Source organism: Seriola aureovittata, chromosome 15 (genome assembly GCF_021018895.1).
Source record: "Seriola aureovittata isolate HTS-2021-v1 ecotype China chromosome 15, ASM2101889v1, whole genome shotgun sequence".
Lineage (NCBI taxonomy): Eukaryota > Metazoa > Chordata > Actinopteri > Carangiformes > Carangidae > Seriola > Seriola aureovittata.
In genome coordinates this window covers 11,780,374-11,801,355 of record NC_079378.1, presented here as the reverse complement: position 1 = coordinate 11,801,355, position 20,982 = coordinate 11,780,374, and the positions used below count along the sequence as shown (strand labels likewise).

Here is a 20,982-nt window from a genome sequence, read left to right as displayed (position 1 = left end):
TAAAGGAAATGTAACAACATGTGAAAAGCTAATGTGCAAAAAGAAGGCACATAAAGAAATTGTGTGCTCTCCACACAGCTATTTTACCTTCATGTAAAAAGGTGAGGTCCTTCTTGACCACTGGGAACAGTGGGATGATGGGAGGCTGCATGCTCTGGCTGCTCAGGATGTTGCGGTATTTGGCCATGTTCCTGGACGGGTCGAAGACGTCCTGCAGGTCCCCGAACAGCTTCTCGTACTTACTGGGCAACTTCTCCCATGAGCTCCGCAGCCGAGCCACCGGTGCCAAGTTCAGACCGCTAGGTGAGAGAGAAAAGAGGTGCAAGGAGGAAAGTGTGGGGAAGCAGGGAGGCAGAGATAAATAGGTTATGGTGGGAAGAGGAGAAGGGAACATTGGAGGCAGTGAAGTGAAGATGCAGAGGAGGGAAATGAGAGTAGAGGAGAAAGAAGACATCAGTATATTTATAGCGTGAATATTCAATACATACATCCCAATCAAACCCTATGCTGACATTTGTACAGTTAGTTCTTTTTGAGCTAACCATCTTCAATTAGCGAGCCCTCCATTTTCCAGAGCAGAAGATCCCTTGAGGGAATATCAGCTCTGAGCAGACTCATTTAAACAGCTGATAATTATGACTGGCACAGCACTTATTTCTGCTCTCGTCTTTCATCATCTTTCCAGTTACAGTCCCTTGCCCATTTGCTCACCAACTCTCCGTCTCTGTGCTCTCTGTACTACTGCAACTACCTTTCATTGTTTTTCTCACTTTTGTCTCTGTTGGAAGGCATTATTTTTTTGTTTTTCCAATCTCTCTGCATTGCCCCTCTGTATGTTGGTTATCTGGGACGAGTGTTAGTCACTATTGAAATGTATTTCTTCTAGAAAAATATGATAAATGTAGTTTGCCAGGGGACAGTGCTATAACGTTTGGATAATTATAGGAATTTATATTGGGGTTAATTTTGTAAATTTTTCTGTGACTGTTTGTGATGTGAAAGGGAGTAACAAGTAACCAGGTCTGAATTTGTCTTATCTCATCTTATATCACCCTCCCACACACCCCTTATCACATCCACCACTTTCCCCTTTTCAAAATCTGCATAAATGCTTTTTATTAAATACAGCCAAGCGGGGTGTGTGTGTGTGTGTGCCCACTATAAAAGGTTATGGGAAACCCTGCATTTTATCTTTCTTATACACACACAGACACACACAGCGATGTCCCTGTCAGCAGGCAAGTTATGCATCAGAGAACCATATGTGTGAAAAAATCCTGCTGTGAGGAGGATTGTAAAGGGACGTGGAGGTCAGACACTTCTGTCCTAAAGTGCCTTTTATAGCAGCGAACAGACGAGCACCATGCTGCTGAGCTCTTCTCTCAGACTCAGAGTCCAGATCTGAAGTGGACACCGGCTCTGTCCCACATGACCCAACACAAATAGAGGACAGCGCAAACATCCTCGGTAAACTCAGAGAACAAGTCAAGAGAGAGTTGTACTTCAGAATCAAAATCATAACATATTACATCCTCAGTGATACTGTAGGACTGCATCTTCATGCATTTATATTAAAATTTATGCTGCAGCAATATAGCAGACAGCCTCGACTAATAATCTGTAGATTATCAAATGGGCAAAGTGTGAAACTGCACCAGGAGTCCCAGACCTACAGGGGCCCCAAAGGCCAATGAAAAATGAAATTACAAATGCCCCAAGTTGGCCCCATGTTTTTATCATAACCTGAGGTAGTAGAGTGGCCCTTTGTGTAGGTTTTTTTTTTCATACATAAACACCAAGGCACAATAGCAATGCAGTACATACCATATGTATCAGATATACATAAATCCTCTCCTGTATAAACAAACAACTGAAAAAAACAAACACCAACACACTCACAAATGCCTGTGCAGACACAAATACACTTGCAAATGAATACACACCTACACAGCTATTGGTGGGAATTAACAAAGCCCACAAACAATAAGTGTAACTGTTGCTATGGGAGTCCTGTTTTAAATGGCGTAAGATGTCAGAGGCACAGTCTGTGGGGTTTGGGAGAATCGGGGTTGATTCAGTGAGCAGGCAGGCAGGGGGTGGGGGAGGAAGTGAGGAGGTGAGGCTGGTTCCTCTGAGGATGCGGGGAAAGAGACGTGCGGCCAAAGCTCATTTAGCACAAAAGCTGTCAGGGGAGACCGACTAAATGCTGGCTGTCATCACAGAACAAGAATCCCGCTTTGATGCTAAGACTACACTACAACTGAGGCAAAAATGATGAAAATGATGAAACAATTTGTCACCGCACAGTTTTAGGAAGCCAAAACACACACACTCTTAGACAGTTTCTACTCTGAGCCCACCTGATAATAGCGAACATGGAGTTAAAGTTCTTGCACTCTCTGCAGTGCAGGGCGATCTTGATGAAGTGTTTGATGGTCTTCATCCTCTTCAGGGCATTGGGCTCCTTCAGGATCTCGGAGGCGACCCAGAAGGTCTCCTGGTTTATGACCTCCTCGAACTGTTTCAGATTGCCACTTCCCGATGAGGAGTCTAGTTTAAACAAGTCGTCCACGTACCTGGGAGCCACAACACAGAAGTGAATTTTTTTGTTTTTTTCAAATTGTGTGACATTCTTTGACGCTCAATATACCACAATCAATAAAAATACTGAGCAGCTACATACTCTGTGGACTCGACGTTCCTGAAGAGCTCAAAGTCTCTCATGGAGAGCTGGGCAGCGACCTCCATGGTGCTGAGCTGCAGCAGAGAGATCTGACTCTCCCTGAGGAGGTCCTGAGCGTCCTCGTCTGAGCACAATGTCTCTGTCTCCATGTTGTTCTTCAGGTAGTACCTACAGGGCAGAGAACAGAGGGAAAGAGGATGAGATGTGGAAGTTAAGGCATCCCTATTAAGTAAAAATATTGCATGAAAACTAACAATGTAATCCAATAAAGATAATTAAGAAACTATATCTCTGCTATTTTCATATGAAGTTATTCATTTGTAAAATTATTGGATATTCCCAGACCTCTCTTGCCAATTTATCAAATCTAAAGAGTGCATAATATTTGAGAAACCCCTTGAGTGAAAGAAATCCTGCAAAAAACAACAAAAAGAGAGGAGGAATTATCATGTCTAAGCCTTTGAGTCTAAAGAATGGGGGGGGGATTAACCGGCAATAATTACAAAGAGTAGAGGCTATGCAAAATAGTCTGAGTGAAATCACTGACATCATTTCTGTGTTGGTATAAAGTCTATTTTTAGAACTGGAAAACTAAAGAAGATAATAGATCTGCAGTATCCTCAGATGCTTTCATATAGGCTGCAGAGGCAGACAAGTGGGTGGACAAGATACAGTTTTTCAGCCAGCTGCAACTTTGTGCACAAAAAAAAAAAAAGCCCATATAAATCTCTTGAACGCTCATCTCATTCACATTTCATTTTAAATGGCCACACTTCGTGTCTCCAATTTAAGATTAGTTTGAGGAAAGGGAGAGAATACTCTGATGGTACTGATGGATTACAGCCATATTTTAGTTTGGTGTAAAGAGGCAGAGAGACGGTGAGAGTAGAGAGAGCCTCTCAGCAAAAGAGAGATAAGAAAGATGACAGGTACATGAATTGGGGGGGGGGCATTTTTCTTTAGGCCTGATCTCCAACAGGTTTCTGGGAGAGCTTCCAGCAGCAGACCATCTCATTTACCTTATTATGTGCTTCTATGTTTATAAATCTAACCCACCACCCCCACCCCACCCCGACCCCCACCTCCCATCCCCACTCTAATGGAGCTGTAATGTGGTCATCTAAGAATGAAGCACCTCAGAGAACTATGGACCTGCAACCCGCGGGAGGCAAAGTGTTGGCATGGATCCGACTCTAAATTGCCCTTTGTTACTCTGCCAGAAGAGCTGGGGAGAAGAGCAGCTAACAGGAGGAGATGTCAGGAGCTGAGGTGAGAAAAATCATGCTGAATTTATATTTAGGATAAAGCACAAGATGTGTTTCTCATTCAGAAAGAAGCAACCTTTTTGAGAGCTGATAAGCAGAACTGGAGACTTAAAGGCCTGTATTTATAGATGCAGATTTTAGACATGTTAAGTATTACTAAGAATCTGTAGATGCCAACAGTTTAAAGACAGAAAGAAGGAAATAAAAAGACACTACTGCAACTTTAGCAAAACAGGAAGAGGGAAGTCGAGAGGAGAGGAGCGGTGTGGAGCGGAGAGGAGAGGAGAAGAGAGGAGAGGAGAGGAGAGAAGAAAGGGGAGAGATTAAATTAATGATGGACAAAGTGGTGCTAAGTAGATCTTGGCAGGGCAAAATCACTGGAACCAAGCCATTCTAAATAGCCATTGGTGGTTTGTGGGTGTGTGCTGAGCTTAGGATCCCCTAGCTGCATATCTATATGCATTGTGGCAGTGTGGAGAAGGCTTGCTATTGCTTCTCCTGCCCTCTGCTCGACCCTCTGTCTGTCATCAGCTGCATAGAGGGAGAGACAGGCTGGGTGAGATGCATGGAGAGAAGCACAGCAGAGATATATTTGCCTACTGCTCCTGATAAATACAACTACTGCCAACTGTGCTGAACACATACTACATGTACATCCTGCTGACACTGCACAATGTATATGTATGTATGTAAAAAATACTGCCAGCATGACAGTGGATTGTCAAGGCAAATGCTTTAGTTTGTCATAAATAATACGTAGCAGAGGATATGTATAAAGAAAAGAGGAAAAGTTGAGAAAATATGTATTAGAGAGTGGAACTATCTATAGATGTTGCTTGTTCATAGCTCTACAGTTAAACCAACCTTTTTCCTACCAATATCTAACAGTATGGCAGATTTTTTTCCCTGCGGCTCAGCCATCCATCAGGAACACAGGCAGGGTGTTACCACAAGTGTCTTCTAAGTGAGTGAATGTGTCTCTGAATGTGTGCGACTGTGTCCACACACGTTTGAGACTTCCTCGGTTAAGACGTGTGCGTATAGATGTATACATACACACACACATCTACATAAAATCAATGAATATGAATTTGTGCGCCTGTGTAAACACAGCATAGGTGTGTCTATATGTACACAGATGCGTGACTGTGTATAAGGAGGCGACCGTCTGTATCTATGCCTGTGTGCGCACGTGAGCGTGTGTATGAATAATTCCAGACGTGCCATGCTGTCTGCTGAGGCCTCCGCCCCTGACAGAGGGTGAAATATTTATGCTAACCTAGTTGGGAGGGGATGGATGAGCGACCACAGGAGGCAAGGAGAGAGGGAGGAAACTGTGAGAAACTGATGGAGAAGTCGTTTTAAAGCAGACTTCAGGGCTGCTGTCCAATTATCCTTCATGTCCTACTAACTTTCATCTTAAAAGGGAATGCTTCCGGCATCAAAAAGACAACAACAAACTGGGAGACATCTAACAAAACACGTAGTGGCAATGTTTTGGTGCGAGAAAATTAAACATCACACATCATCACACAAAGGCTGTGTCCACCTAAGTGATGTTCAAGCTCCTTAGTTGTGTCCACAACAAAGTGGAAACTGACGCTGTTGGTGCAGAAAAAAAAAAAAAAAAAAAAAAAAAAATCCAGAATCTCTGACCCTCATATGCAGCATCACACTGAACTATAAACTGATGTTTTGTTCAGCTTGCGTTCTGCTCAGAGTAGAAACTAACTAAAAATGTTTCCCAGCACTTTCAAGGGGTAGCACGACTTGATTTATCATTCCACTGAACTAGGACAGTGATTCTGAATCCTGTTCCTCAGGACCTGGAGCCCTGCTGGGTTTTTTTTTTTTCTCTCCCCGAGCCATTTACTCAGGAAATGATTATCACCTCTGCAAAGCTACAGTAAGTGAATTAACTACTTCACAGAACTACATCCTGTATCTCCAGGAACAGGATTGAACCACTGCTTGAAGAGAATTATATCAATATACATGCACTGTAGTACATGATCAACTTTCTAGCAGAGCTAAAGTCAAACTTGGTATGGTAAGTCTGTGCTGTGTTAGCAGGATGAAATTTTTGTGCAGTTCAAGACTGGAAATCTATTACCCAAAAATAATCTGTAAAAGAAAGGGAAAAAAACTCTAATGAGGTTCAAAGTCCTGTGGGTTATCTCTTTGGTTTCGTCATGCAAGCCTTCATCACAATACAGGTCTACAGTATGTAAACTCTCAAATACTGTGTTGCACTTCCAGCTGCTTTCTGTCAACGATTCCCACTGTGGATCAGATGTAAGTAAGTATCCATGCCTCTTTTCCATGACCAATGTGCTTCCCTGACCATGAAATATTGTTGCTTCCTGGTTTATGAAAGTATCCTTGTCTGTTGCCTCATTCACTTTCAGTTGCAAAGACAGAAACACTCTCATGCCTGCCACATATAGGCTCACTTTGGAGAAAAAGCTGACAACCACTCTTAAAGACTAATTCATGTGCATAAAACTAAAAATACTTTCTGATTAAAGGTAAAGTCAACTGCTTGTTTAAGTCCTCAGAGTGATATTTTTCAAAATATCTCAATGGACATCAGTGTAATTCTTTTGCTTCTTACCTGCCGTTGAGCTGGATCCGATCAGCCAGTTTGGAGAGCTGGTCGGGCAGGCGGCGCTGTTTTATGACTCCCTCTGGACTAACTGATACCTCACACAGGGAGTAGGTCTCGGGTGCTGCAAGGAGCCCAAACTCATTGACAGTGTGGGTGACCACATCCTTGGCAGTAGTGTCCTTACTGATGATGATGTAGCAGCTCTGCTGGTCAGCCTTGAACACCCGAATCACCTGGTCTGGGATGTCTGAGAGTGAAGAGAAGGGAAAGAGAAGAGCTGTCAGTGACTGATTAGAGTTGATGCCAAAACTGTAACAAAAGCTGATAATGCAAATAAACACAACAACAGATTTTTTTTACAATTATTTTTGTCTTTGATTACATTATTAAGCCAAAAACAGTTTCTGGTGGAACAGTAACCTAAATTTAAAATGAAATTCAACTTATACAGCTATTTACATTTACCAATGACATTATTGAATCATCCTACTGTTCAAACACATCACAACACCTTGTTTCACCTTCTTTCCAGCTTTGTGGTCAGTCCATCTTTATGTAAAAGTTAAATATCTCATGGACTTGGCTATAAAGATTTTTGTCTTCCAACTGCAACATCTCTCTACATGCTTACATTTAGTTAAATTAACAGTATTTGTACTTTTTATGTTAGTGGCTGTTATGTCACAGGCATCTTCTGTCCTTGTTCTTATACTGTGCGTTAAAAACAAATATTGCAACTGACACAGGTTATTCATCAAGATAAAGACACATGCAACCAGGAAGAACAAGGAAAGATTGTAGGGACCATGCGAGCACAATGGGAATTGTCCACTGTCCAAATTCTTCCTATCACATGGCATTATAAGAAAAGCTTGTACTGAATAAAATAAAAGCCATCCACACAAGGTCATTTGAGATTATGAAAGACCTGGAGATTTAAGTGTTCAACTAAAAGACAATTTCTGCATTTAATTATCATTTAATTATCACTTAAAACTTAATCATTTAATGAACTGTATTATATAATATACCATTTAAATGCTATGAATACAAGAAATTAATAATTCATAAAAACAAAAAAAAAACTGCATCATCTCCCACAATGAGTTTTGTTTTTTAGTCGACATAGTGTATTATTGTTTAATTGATGGACAATAATCAATAGCAAGAGGCCAAAATAAAAGCTTGGATGTTAGCGGTGATTATAAATGGTATGTACACACATACACACATAGAGGCACATTGCAGCTGCATGACAGGTTATATAGATATGCAGTATATCAATTCCTGGGGCAGCTGATGCTGTAGCAGATGCACGCGACTCTCAGAGAGAGATGTGTGTTAAATAATGGAAATGTTCCCCCTGAGTGAAATATTGCATTAAAGATCCTGTGTTTGAGTAAGGAAAAGGGTACGGCCCATTAGCCACAGGCAGCCAAAGAGCTTTAAAACAGTGAGTTATGAACACTGCACGGTGACAAGTGGAGAGGGACTCCGACAGACCAGATGAAGCTGTCATACAGCTGCAATGTGCGCGTGTGTGTTTGAGTACTTTGAGGTTGAGTTCAATCATGTGTACTGAACACAGAGGGAGATCATGAAGAAAAGGTGGCATATGGAGAAAAAAAAAAAAAAAAAAGGTGTGTTTGAATGAGTTTATTCAAGCAGTTGCACACACACACAGAGAAGGGTTCAGCGTGCTCAGACACATTACCTTCACCCTTATTCACATGGATCTCTGTCTGTGACAGTGTGTGCGTGTGTGTGTGTGTGTGTTGACAATAGCTGGGGCTCCTTTATTATCATCTTTACCACATTTACTTACTCATAATCAAGATTTCTCTACATTTACATGACCTTTAATATTAATATACAGTATGTCTATTCTAGTCTTTCATCAACTTATTGCTTGATTTGAAAGCCTCCCAAGGTAATGACTGTTTTTTACTTTTTTTCTGGTTCATAGTTACTGGTTCCTAGAATGTGGACATATTGACAGCCTTTCTTGGTGATGAATGACTCTTTATAGACTGTGAGCTTACTGATTTGAAACACATGACATATGTGCTTAATATGACATTCAAATGATCACTGAAGGTGATATCTACAGAAACATGAAAAATACAAGGACTACATCAGAGTTTTAAGTGTGCAGCTTTCTGTCTTTGTGTTCAGTGTTGCTGCAGCAGCAGAGCTCCTCTTTGTTTATATGCAGCAGGGTGGTGAGGGTGGGCTGAGTGGAAGCTAAATGCTTTGTGTCTCATTAGCTGTGATTTGTGATCAGAGTGTGGGAAGCTTTCGGCTAAATAGCTGGCTATCATATCTGGGGGGGCTTAATCATGTTTAATCCTCTGGACGAGCTGCGACCTGACCTGCACACAGGAGGACAATCACCCCCCCCCCAATCAATTATCATCCTTAATAAGGTATCATTCATTTTCATCAACACCAGAGAATGTATTTATGAACTGAAGCCAAAGAGGATTTGTACACAGGGAAAAAAAGTCTTGGGATTTTGCAAACACAGCACTAAGAGTGGCTACAAGCCTCAGTCTCCTCCTCCTCCTTACCACGGTTTGTCAAAGCTTTTCCCAGTCACTCCATCACACAGTCAGAAGACATAAATCACAAATGAAAGCCAACAGAGCGGAGGAGGGCAGAGCATGGCAGCTTGACGTGTTCAGAGGAGAGTGGTATAGAATAGTTGAGGGTTAAACACCAGGGCGGTGATAAATAAACATAAAAAGGAAAAACCCAAGACTCTATGGCACACTCCATTTTGCGTCTTCATGTATGTTCACCCTTGAACGCCTGGCCTAAGGTTTATGTAAGTGAGACTATGTAGATTTCTAAGGGAAATAACACCCAGTCTTCCTCTTATAAATGAAAAGTTCAAAAGTTTTGTAGAGTGAAGCAAATCACACCCTTATTTAAGCGCAAATGGCAACAAGGTTACTTCTGCTTTTTTAAGATAGCACCTTAAAAAGTGAAAACCGACCAAAGTGTCCTTACTCTGACACTCATACAATTCTGTCTGAAAAGCACAAACTTACAAGTGGAAAAAGTGTAAACACACTACAAGGCCAAAACTCAGAGCTTGAAGGAAGCAGTTCATGGATGCAGAGATGCAAAATGGAGTGAGGGAAAAAAAACCACTCATAAATGAAAAAAGAAAAAGACGTTGGAGGGAGCATTTGGGAGGAATATTTACTGAAGCACAATCAAACAGTGGCACTGAAGGTATTTATACTTACAGTACAGTCCCAGGGCTTGGCAAGCAGAGAGGAAAAAGAGAAAACACAGTGAATATGAGAGTAAGAGAGAGTGTGGGAGGAGTACAAAGAGACATAGTGGTCGGAAACATCATGACAGAAAAAGGAGGAAAGACTAGAGGAGTTTCTAGTGTAGCCTTAATCTGTTCATGGGAAACCAGAGGGGCGTATGAGTCATCATCTCAACACTAGAACATCTGTTTAAAATCACAGCAAGAGAGACGCAACAAGAGAGAGAGAGAAAAGGACTGGAGAGATGGTAGAGGAGGAAAAAAGAAATGAAGACATAGAGAGGCAAAAGATCTAAGAGTGCGGCTTTACTCAGAACAACACATATGAGAAGATGCAAAAACTGGTTTCCCACTTTGCAACACACAACACATGAAAGCCCTTCTCGAGTCCATCTCTGTCTCCAAGAACTAAAAAGAGCAATGCGGCATTAACATCCATGCTCCATTTGTCTGAGTCATTCAGCTTCTGTTGATTGAAGCAGAGATGTACTGTCACCATCATGAGCGTCACGTGTTAGGCAAATATCTGGTCAAAATTAGGGCTGCAAATGATCACTATCTTTGTCATCATTATCAATAGTTTTTTCTATGAATCGATTCATTATTTGGTTTATGAGACCTTAAAGGTGTGCGATCAAAGCTTGCTTGCTTGTCTTTGATTTATTTATTTTTCTAACATTCATTTTTCCCTGTTGTATGTTTTGTTTATCTTTATGTGGTGTGAACAAGACTTCAGTGAATAAAATCAGTAATATTGACTAATAAAGTGCGACTATATCATTAATACTTAACAATAGTATCTTTTTATTAACTTTGTTTTTAACCATGAAAGCCACGTTCAGATGGAAAATCTCTTTTCCAAGGAGGTCCTGACTAAGATAGGCAGTAGTAGGAATGAGTTACAGACAAACAACATACAATCAGAATAAAACAATTATGTAATTATAAAATCTAATAGTCAGAAACTGTAAAACAAGAACTAAGGCCAATCCAATAAAATAAATGAATGAGACTGACATATCAAGGCTTTTAAATACCCAAAAACATTGGCAGCCATGTTGCTCATACTTCCCAGTTTAGACAGTGGAAAGGTGATATTGATGCATCTGAGCTTCCTCTGATCTGCTAATGTAATTCGGGGTAGGACTTTGGAGGTATTACAAGCCCTATAGAGCACCTGGATAAGGGGGTTTTGTTTGAGCAGGCTGTTCTATTCTCTCCTATTGAATCTAATTGGAGGCCAGAATACTAAAGGAAACTTGATATAATGGTGGGTGATTGATGAGGCCCAGTTGGTGTGTGCGTTTATTCTCTCGTACAATGATGTATAGATCTACAAACTAAGGATGTGTGTGCGTCTCTCTGAGTGTGTGGACCTTAATGACAAATGGGTGGTGGAATAAATCAGGGCCATATTCACATATTTCACCTATCCACTTTCTCCCCTCACTCAGTCTTTCATTCCCACAGACACACACACACACACACACGCACACACATAAAAAGGCACAGGGTCTGCTCCATGTTAGTTTAAATAAATAAATAAATAATTTTGGGCTCAGAAACCTGTCTGACAGGAAAGGAATAAATAAGTCCTATAGTCCAGGAGGTTAATTCTTGTCAGACGGACACAATTCTGCAGCAGCTCTGTGGCACTTCAAAAAGAATGACCCCAGGGTGTGTGTCCATGTGTTTGAATGAAAGGTGGGTACACCAATGCTGAAACCTTCCTGTTGCTTGCTTTGAGTGAGTGAATGTATGTTCCTTTTTCCTTGTGTTCCTAGTAGACGGTGAGTCTGTGTTCTAGACAGCCCAGTGCATCCAACACTACAGTTCCTGCATGGGCGACAGGTTGTCTGTTCAGCGTCTCCCAGTACTCACTGAGCACTGGAGACCTTCAGTCCACAAGTGGCTTTCATCGCTCAACGAAGCTGAGGTCTCGAATCAAATGTGACAAACTGCTTCATGAGAGCAGTGCTGAACTGTTTGACACCTGAAATGCTCAGTGATGGCTGAGCAACTGCCAGTGGGTGTAATGAAGGTTTTGTTTCCATTCCACCCAAAGTATCTGCAGTTGTTTCTTACATGAATATGAATCAAACAATGGTATTTTTGATGCTCTGAGATTGTCTTACCTGCAGTACTTTGGAACAAGAAATTTGTTTGCACAAATTGTGCTTTGGTTTGACCCTTTGTCTGAAGTGTTCAAAAAGATTAACAACTAACCATCACATCTATTTAGTAAGAAGAATGCAACTAATAGGAAAAGATTTAGCAAGACTGAAGCACCATTACTGATGAAAATGGTCCCAAACTGCAACAATAAATTGTGATAAACTGGAATTATCCTTTAAGTTGACCATTAAATCTAGTGGCTCCCTTTGGCCAATCAGTGTATCATGGAAAAATAATTAACGAAACATTCCTCAGGGTAGGTGACATTCTCGTTGTTATTGTTTGAAACTTCCACAAGCAGAAAAAAACAACCGAAGAAGAAGAGTCAACATTGCTTTCTTACCTGCGGGGTTGGAGAAGTCGAGGACGCTGGTGGCCGGCTGCAGCAGGTCGGGGCTGCTGGACGACAGGTTGCCGGGGATGGGCATGATGGCCACACTGTGACGACACTGTTTGGTACCCACAATGCTGTCGTCCTGAGACTGACCCATGCCACCATCACTGGAGAGGAAAGCAGGGACGGTAGGGAGACGAGGGACGGGGAGGGGAAGAAGAGGGATGATTTAAAAGAAAAAGGGTGTGACATTATGAGGGAGAGAGAGAGAAGAACAGGAAAATTAGATTTTTCTCCATCAAAGACGAACTTAATGTTCTAAAATGAACTTTTAAGCTTTTATTTTGCAGCAGTAGACATTTTTCCATAAAAGCTCCTGAATGTTTTTTTCCCCCTCTTGTATTATGAGTTTTAAGCACAGGTATTAGAGTGAGTGTATTTCCCTTTCCCTTCATCTGGAGAACATATTAAAATCCCAACTCATAACACTGCAGAAAAAAAAGATATCACGAGATTTGATCGAAATGTCTACTCTTGCAGAATAGCAACACAATATATCAATATCACTATATATTTCTTTTAATATGCAGCAGTGACACAGCTGAAATTCATCTGTGAGGCGGTTTCATGAATGGCTGTAACTGATAAGGAACATTCACAGATAGAGACACACAAGTTCACCAAACAAACACACACACACGACACATGAGACAATGAGACTGGTATACACAAGCAAACAGACACAAACATTGCAAACAGATGAGCACATATGAAAAGAAACGACCAAGTCATGAGTATTTCAGCTCATTCAGATGTTTTCCCATAACTCAGGTGTTTTTATTTGTACTTTTGTACAATGTGTCCCTGCTCTTAGCTTCTGCATACATCTGTGTGTGTTAGCATGTCTCCCCTTTTTGTTCTCATATGTGTGTGTCCGGCTGTTGGCCACATTATGAGGCTAAACTGGACCTGACAGACAGGAGTCTTTCTACCTGGCTCCTCGGCCCCGCTCGGGGAAATGCAAACATCAACCTTTATATTAATGGCCTAATTAGAATGCCGGAATACTGCATACATGTGGTGGAAATGGCAACTCTTTTGAGACAAACCCACAGAGTCAATAGCCCTGCCTCCGATGACAAATGCGGCTGATTGAAGGTTGGATAACGCCTTCGTGCTTGAGAGCGGTGGCAGCTTTTGCTAATCTAAAACTTTTAGGAGCTTACACGGCAGCTAGAATTGACTTTATCAATTTAAAGATGGCTAGTATTTCAGATTATAAACACAAAATAAGAACATTGATGTTAAATACACATTGCACACAGTTAAATATGTACGTATGAATTGTTAGAGCTGTAGTCACAGTCTGTAATGGAGTGTCTGAGACGGAGAGTTCATCTAACCCTGCCTGCATACTTATTGCAGCTTCCCTCTAGGTGTGTGTGTCTGTACAATATGTACTGAACATGGTGCAGTAATGCAGGGCTTCCACTAACACAGCTGTGTGCTGCTGTAGCAAACCCTCTGTAATCTTTGAGTCACCGGTCGACAGGTACTGTGCCGGCAAGATGAAAGAAAGAGAAGGGAGACTTTCTCTCTCTCAGAGAGAGAAAAAGGTGGAAAAAAAGATTGAAGGATGATACAAAGAGTCACGGGCAGATGATGAATAGAAGAAAAAAAGGAAAGAATAATGTTCAGAATCGATTAAATAATATGCAGGGTGGTGCAAAATGGAGGAGACGGACAAAGAAGAATTAGAAAGAGGATAATGGTAAAATCGAGCCTGATACAGATAGCATGGGGCTCAAATAAGACTAGACCGGCACTGTTAGCTCTTCACTGTATCACAAGTTTAATCATATTCACATTTGCAACAATGGGGGTCAAGGCAGGGACCAAATGACACCTCATTACAGTCCAATTGTCTTCAGTATGAGTTAGCTATGATAAAGTTTTTAAGATTTATTAGTTAACTGAATATGACACCAGTAAATATGACAAAGACAAGATGTGTAGCTTTGGAAAAGCATTAAAAGATAACTTATGCATGCAGGTATTCACCTGATTTACTGAGAGGCCAGGTGTGCCAGGAGTGCTGACAGTTAAACATCAAGAAACTAAAACCATCTGTAGCAATAACACTCCTCTTTCCTATTTAGTGTAATAAACTAAGGCCTTGGGATATTTTCTGCAACATTCCTGCAGAATACATTTGGCTGAATAACGTCTCAGGCCGAGTCCAGAGAGAAGTGGTGAATGTATGTTTAATTGGAGTTTGGATGAAAAAATTGAAGAGAAGGAAATTCAAATTCAGTCCTCTAATCATGTTGTTGAAGGTCAGTGGAGCTGGTAAGTGTATGAGTGTGTGTGTGTGTGTGTGTGTTTGTGTGCTGCCTGTTGTGTTGTGCACATCTGCAGATGGATACTGAATCAAATGGTTGGAGGATGGGGAGTTACACAAGAGGTCTTACCCAAACAGGCCCCTGAAGCAGCAGAGACAAACGGGAGAGAGACAACATTGAAAAGAAAAAAAAAGAAAAAAAAAAACAGAAAAAAAAAAACAGAAGCAGAGCTCTGGTGAAGTGATTCAGCGATCAACAGAGCGACAAAGCCTATGTATGAAAGACAAGGCCTCCTCTTCTTGCACACACTTAAAAACAACACATACATGTAGGTTTGACAGAGTACACAACAGCTAAAGTTTGGACACACTGCATTTTCACAACACCAGCATAGATTTATACACAACATATGACAGGAAATTGCAGGATAAGTGAGGAAATCCACTGCAACCGTTTGACTTCATTCAGAAAAAATACACAAAATGATTTGTCATCTAGTAAGAGGAAGCACATCAGGACTACCGAGCACTGCTACATAGAAAATGTTAATGAGGAAGTTTTTAAGAGAGACAAAGTGTCTTAAATGTTGGAGAGCAGACTGGGCAGATTTAGGTGAAATTACAGATTTTTATGCAAATTGAAAAAAGAATAATATTGCCTTTAGAGCTGCAACTAACAACTATTGTCTTTATCGATTCATTTGCCAGTTATTTTTCGATAAATCGTTTGGTCTGTAAAATGTCTGACAAATTTATTTTAAATGTCAAAAAGCAGTTTGTCAATCAATCAATTATTTAAATGGGTAAAAATTGCAGCTCTAATTACATTTGGTTACAATTTAAAAAGCTCAATACTATAAAAAAGGAAAACTCTTATGAACACTTGTTGAAATGGTCAGTGGTGTGGGAGCTGGTCTGACACTGGTCTCTCTTTTTGCTCCTTCTATTCATTTAACAATATCATCTACACAAATGTAAATACAGCTGAATAGGAATCGCCTACAAAACAGCACATAATAATGAAGAGTCAGATCAGCCACAGGAGCACAACCCCCGACTGTACATTCAGTTCAGCAGCTCTCTCTCTCTCATCTCATCAACACCCTCTCATAGAGAACAGGCTTCCTGTCTCAGTGAGCTTTTTATTTTTCCTTGTAATATCAGAGGCAGTGAAAGCTTGATAAAGTCCCTCGCTCTGTCCCCTCCTGCAGGTCTGACAGGTTTTTGTGACAGATGTATCGCCTCTCAAACTGAAGGTCTGATGTAAACATGGAATAAGCTTCAATACAATGCTGCTTTCAGCAATATAAATAATAAATAATCCTCCCCCAGTGATGAAACAACAACCTATTTTCATGAATATAGACAGAGCTGCTTTCTATTTCTACTTACTAGTTAAGTCTAGTTAAGTCACCTGTACCAGAGTAATAATTTCCTGAACAATTCTTCTTGCAAGTGGAGCAGCAGTGCAGCAGTAGTGCAGTGAGCATGGAGCCAAATATGGTTGTCTTGTTGAGTGAATGCTGAGATGCAAAAACACTTAACCACCTAATAGTTATTGTGATATGCATCAAGGGTTAGTACATGTGACTGTGTCACGAAGAAGTGCAGAGGATGAAAATGGCATTATGGGACATGAGGTTACTGTTTTATCATCATCTCACTAAATCACCTCGACTTCTGAGACAAACTGACTACAGGCTAATACCTCTGTCTATTGCTTTCCAATCTGTGGAATGTAAATCACCCGGTTTAGTCAATATGGGATGTGTGTAAATGTGGATGCACACAGGCCCTGACATCTTAATTTGGCAGAAAAACGACTTGTTTATAGTCAGCGTGTCCTTGTCATATAAAATCCTGGTCTGAAGTGGAGCACAATGTCGGCCAAGGGAAGAAATTGCAGCAGCAGAGGCAGTGGGTTTGTGTACATGTTGTGAGAGTTGTGAAAAGGCATCTTAATAGAGTTTTAAACTGTTAAACAAGGTTATTTAATTTAAGTTGCCAGGTGATGGCAGAATTTAAGAAGTGAGCAAAAGCATTGAAAAAAAGTTGCCTTTGTGAGAGAGAGACTGTACCATAGCAACAGTGGTCACAGGTTGCATCTTTGTGAAAGCTAATGTAATGTGTCCTTAAAATGACAGCGAGTCCCGTTGTGTGTGTGTGTGTGCGTGCGTGCATGCGTTTGTGTGTGTGTGTGTGTGTGTGTGGGCGTACTGAAAACTGCATGGTATCTTAAATTATGCTATCCTCAGAACAGCCTGTACCTTTTGCACACACACACGTGCACACACTCACACATGCAGTGGGCAACTTTACAACATTGCCTCCCCTCAAATTTTCATCCTACAACAGGCACTGATGAATCCAGATTGACCTGAATCTCCCATCTCATCTCCAGTCCTTTTAATCAGCCATCAATTTCTTTGAATCAAAGAACTGTTTCAATGGTGCCAACTAGCAAAATAAAAGCAATGAAAGCTCTTGTTTGGTCAATAAATAGAACGCAGCAGAGAGCATTTGGAAGCTGTGCACTAAGTCAGATCAATGGGCGCGTGATGGCGTATTGCGTTATGAGACAGAGCACAATCAGTTTTAATGCAAACTGTGTTGCTTTGTGGACATAATCGCTGCAGTGCTGCAGTAAGGGGACGTAGATGTGCCTGACAGTGTCTGCGCAAGTGTGTGTGTGGGTTTACAGTGCGTGAGTTAGCTGTGTAATTGACAGGGCGAGAACAGCATCTTTTCTCCCCAGCACTGACACAGTATGGAGTTTAATGAGGCCTGGAGAGGCATGAAATGATGAAATGAAATCAAGCCTGTATCAGCACGTTACGGGTGGAATATTGAATGTGAGCCTCTATCTGCACGATTGCTTTCAATTGCTCCAGATGCTGCAAGTACAATGGCTAGTTATGGATGACAACAACAATGGTTACATGATGATGATGCTGATGATGATGATGATGATGATACTGCCTTTTACATTTTTGTGATTTGGCTGGAACCTGAAGATGAAGATAGTTAAAGAGTACTGCATCGCAATAAGCCAGTAAGTAAGAAAGTGCCACATTTTCAGAGCAACGCTCCTGCAACCAGAGCTTGAAATGGGATGCACTTGCATATTACTGTGTATTACCCAAAAAATATAGGTACACATTATAGATAGAGTTGGGTGAAATTGTTCCATTTCTTGCTCATGCAAGCCATGAGAGAAGGCTGAAATGTGTTTCTCAGTCACTTTGTGGGATGCAATAAGCAGTTCAGCTCAGTCAGAGAGCTAGAAGCTTAGATTTCTGCTCACGCCTCCAATATTTCCTGTCTGCAGATGGTCACAGCTTGCTACAATACCGATGCAGAGACAGTAGACAGGATTGTGGCCCGGCCAACTTGCTTTAAAGTGGTTTTCATTGAGGAGGTCTCAGATTCAGGCATAAAGTAGAGTGTAAATCCACTTGAACTCACATTACTCATCTTTTAAAGCTCTCTTATGAATCTCTCGCCATATTGTGTTTATGGCTCATTATCTGACCATTTCAAATTTTCCTCAAAATTCTGTGATGTATGTGGGCATGAAGTTTTAGCTGCGACCCACATGTCACATCTGATCAGTAACATACATTTAATGATGCTTTGTTTGACTTCACCATTTAATGTCCATCTCTCTCAAATGCTTGTTTGGACATAATTTTAAAAATCCATATTACTTTTAATCCACTTTACTCAAGCACTGCCTGTGATAATACAGTTATCAATGTTTACATAAAGCCTCTTACCTGAATGGCTTGGGTGGCAGTATGCTGAAGCGCGTCTTCTCCAGCATCTTCCTGATCTTGTTGCGTCCTCCTGACACAGTGTTGGCCTTCATTTTCCTGGTGCTCTTGTGGTCTGTAGGGAACTCCATGTCTCCAGGAAGGTCAGGGATGGAGAAGCGATTGCCTTTTTTCTCCTGGATCTTGGGAATGTGTGGGCCGCCATTTTTCTTCTCATGTACAATCCTGCTAAGGAGCTCTTTAAAGACTAGATGGACAGAGGTACAGAGAGAGGAGGATTGGTCTCAAATCTCAAATGATTAGCACTTATATTACAGCGGGTATTGCTCTCTGTACATAAGTATGCGAGTACAAATACTCTGACGTCACTCACCGAATATGTTGGTTTTGACTGTGAGGGAGAGGTGTGTGTTGTTTCTCAGGATGTCAAAGGCTTTGGAGAAAGAAATGTTCTCAAAGTTCTGACCATTGATCTCCATGATCTGAAACAAGCAAGAGGTTATGACAAAATTATAGCAGGACTGAATCACTTGACTTTATGGGAACAATAAAACCCCCCTAAAACAACAAACTTGTAGATGATCCCTGCCTGAAATCTGACATACATCATTTATATTCTGGTTTGCTGTCATGACATTAAGTTTCTGTACTCAGCAAATTTGTAAGCCGTAAGTAACTGCAAATAGTGAACAATGTGGATCCTGTCCTCTCTAAATAACACAAAAAGGGAAGTATGCAGAGCAGTGGGAGTATTGGCAAGCATGATTTGACGAACTATCTTTTCACATCACCTTTAGAAGCGATGAATCTGTAGTTTGCACTAATTAATATACAAAAAAAGAAGAAGTCATGCACAATGTTTCCTGTATGAGACAAAATACGATTTTTTGAATCATAAATAGGAAAGCATTTGACTGGCATCAAATACTTTAGGGAAGGAACGTAAAGTATACTGTGGTGATCATTTATAATTTGTATTATTAACTGTTTGCCCGTCAACAACATCAAGAGTGAAGAGTCCCTGATCAAGATAACACACAACAGTTCCGCATAAGAACAAGAATTTGAACTAAGGCAATAGATGGGAACAAAAAAAGGTCCAGGATCCCATATTTTGAAGACAGTCATGATGGTTTTTCGATCAACACTTCACCTAACCCCCGGACAAAACTTAGTAGTTGGATGTACATGTCGTGTTCAAATAGCTCATTACAGTTCCCCTCAAGCTGCAGCAGAGTTTATGGAGTGCATTAATGAACTGTGCTCTTCTGAAAGTTTTTTTTAGTGCAGTTCAAGCTTCAACACCCGGCTGAGCTGCTGAATGAAAGCAGGTCATCTTTAAGAACCTCCCATTTACTGTATCTGGTTCTTTTTTCCATTCCGTAAATAGTGACCATTCTCAAAGTTCCTGCTGCAAAAAAATACTGCAGGGTATCATCAACACCATGCCTCACAGTGGGGATGTTGTCAGCCAGGTTACCTAAAGGATACCTGGTTTTCCTACTGTGGAGGCAGAGCTTCGTAATTTTTTGTATCATCAGACCAAAGAATCTTTCACCAAATTCACTGTTTTTTGGTCACAGTGGCAGGTGTGTGTCTTGCGAACTTTCCACCTCATGAATGATCAAGTAAACACAAATTGATGTTCAAGTTGGAGTGATATTATAAGATATAGGTTTAATAAAATTGCAGAAATGTCTAAACATGTTACACATTTATGTGCGTACATAAAAGCCTCCCATAGATCTGAAGATGGATAATCAGCATATGCACGTGCATGTGCATGTGTATTGAGTTTAACCACACTGTCGCATCAGATGCTGAGAATAAGACTGCTGAGTTTGTGCCCGCAGGACCGGTCAGATCATGAGACTTTACAACCCAAAAAGTGATTAAAGATCAGCACTTCTGTTGTGTAGATGACTCAACTCTAGACATCAAACATAAACATGCATCTCTGGATGGAGAAGTTCTGCTGCTTAGAACATTACATACTATGACTGAAGTGTACATACATGTATTTTTCCAACTGTATCCAGTAATTTAGTTGAAACATGTCCACGGTCTGTGTTTCACATAAATTATTTCCAAAATATTCCACATTCATCTGGGAAGTTTTTGGATGCACAGCCCTGAAGGTTCCATCTAATTTGGGACTGATTTACAGCAATGTATCATACCATATACTCCCGCACTGTTTTATACCATATGATGCTGCATCGTTTCCTCTCACCTGATCTCCCCGTTTGAGTCCGGCCTCTGCGGCCTTGCTCCCTTCCTCCACCGACTCCACAAAGATGCCGAATCCTCTCTCGCTGCCGCCCTGCACGCTGAAGTAGAGCGGCGACTCCCTGGACGCCTTCTGCAGAGTGATCTGTCTCCACTTAGCCTTGGCTGCACACGCTATGTTCAGCAAACGCAAATGGCCCTTCATTTTCTGACGAGGAAGGGGAAATGGGAAAATGATGAGCCTGAGGAGTGTTGCATTAAAACTGCCTTTTGTCTCCAAAGGTGTGCAAT

General features: G+C 41.1%; 1 protein-coding gene across 1 annotated transcript in view; it reads right to left on the bottom strand.

Annotated features, from left to right (window-relative positions):
- Window positions 1-20,982, bottom strand: part of rapgef6 (Rap guanine nucleotide exchange factor (GEF) 6) — a 144,191-nt gene that overhangs the window by 17,929 nt on the left and 105,280 nt on the right. Inside the window, 9 exon segments of the mRNA XM_056398160.1 lie at window positions 88-299; window positions 2,361-2,576; window positions 2,684-2,851; window positions 6,563-6,803; window positions 9,811-9,825; window positions 12,358-12,515; window positions 18,466-18,709; window positions 18,836-18,944; window positions 20,696-20,899. Coding sequence (XP_056254135.1) covers window positions 88-299; window positions 2,361-2,576; window positions 2,684-2,851; window positions 6,563-6,803; window positions 9,811-9,825; window positions 12,358-12,515; window positions 18,466-18,709; window positions 18,836-18,944; window positions 20,696-20,899 — 1,567 coding nt within the window.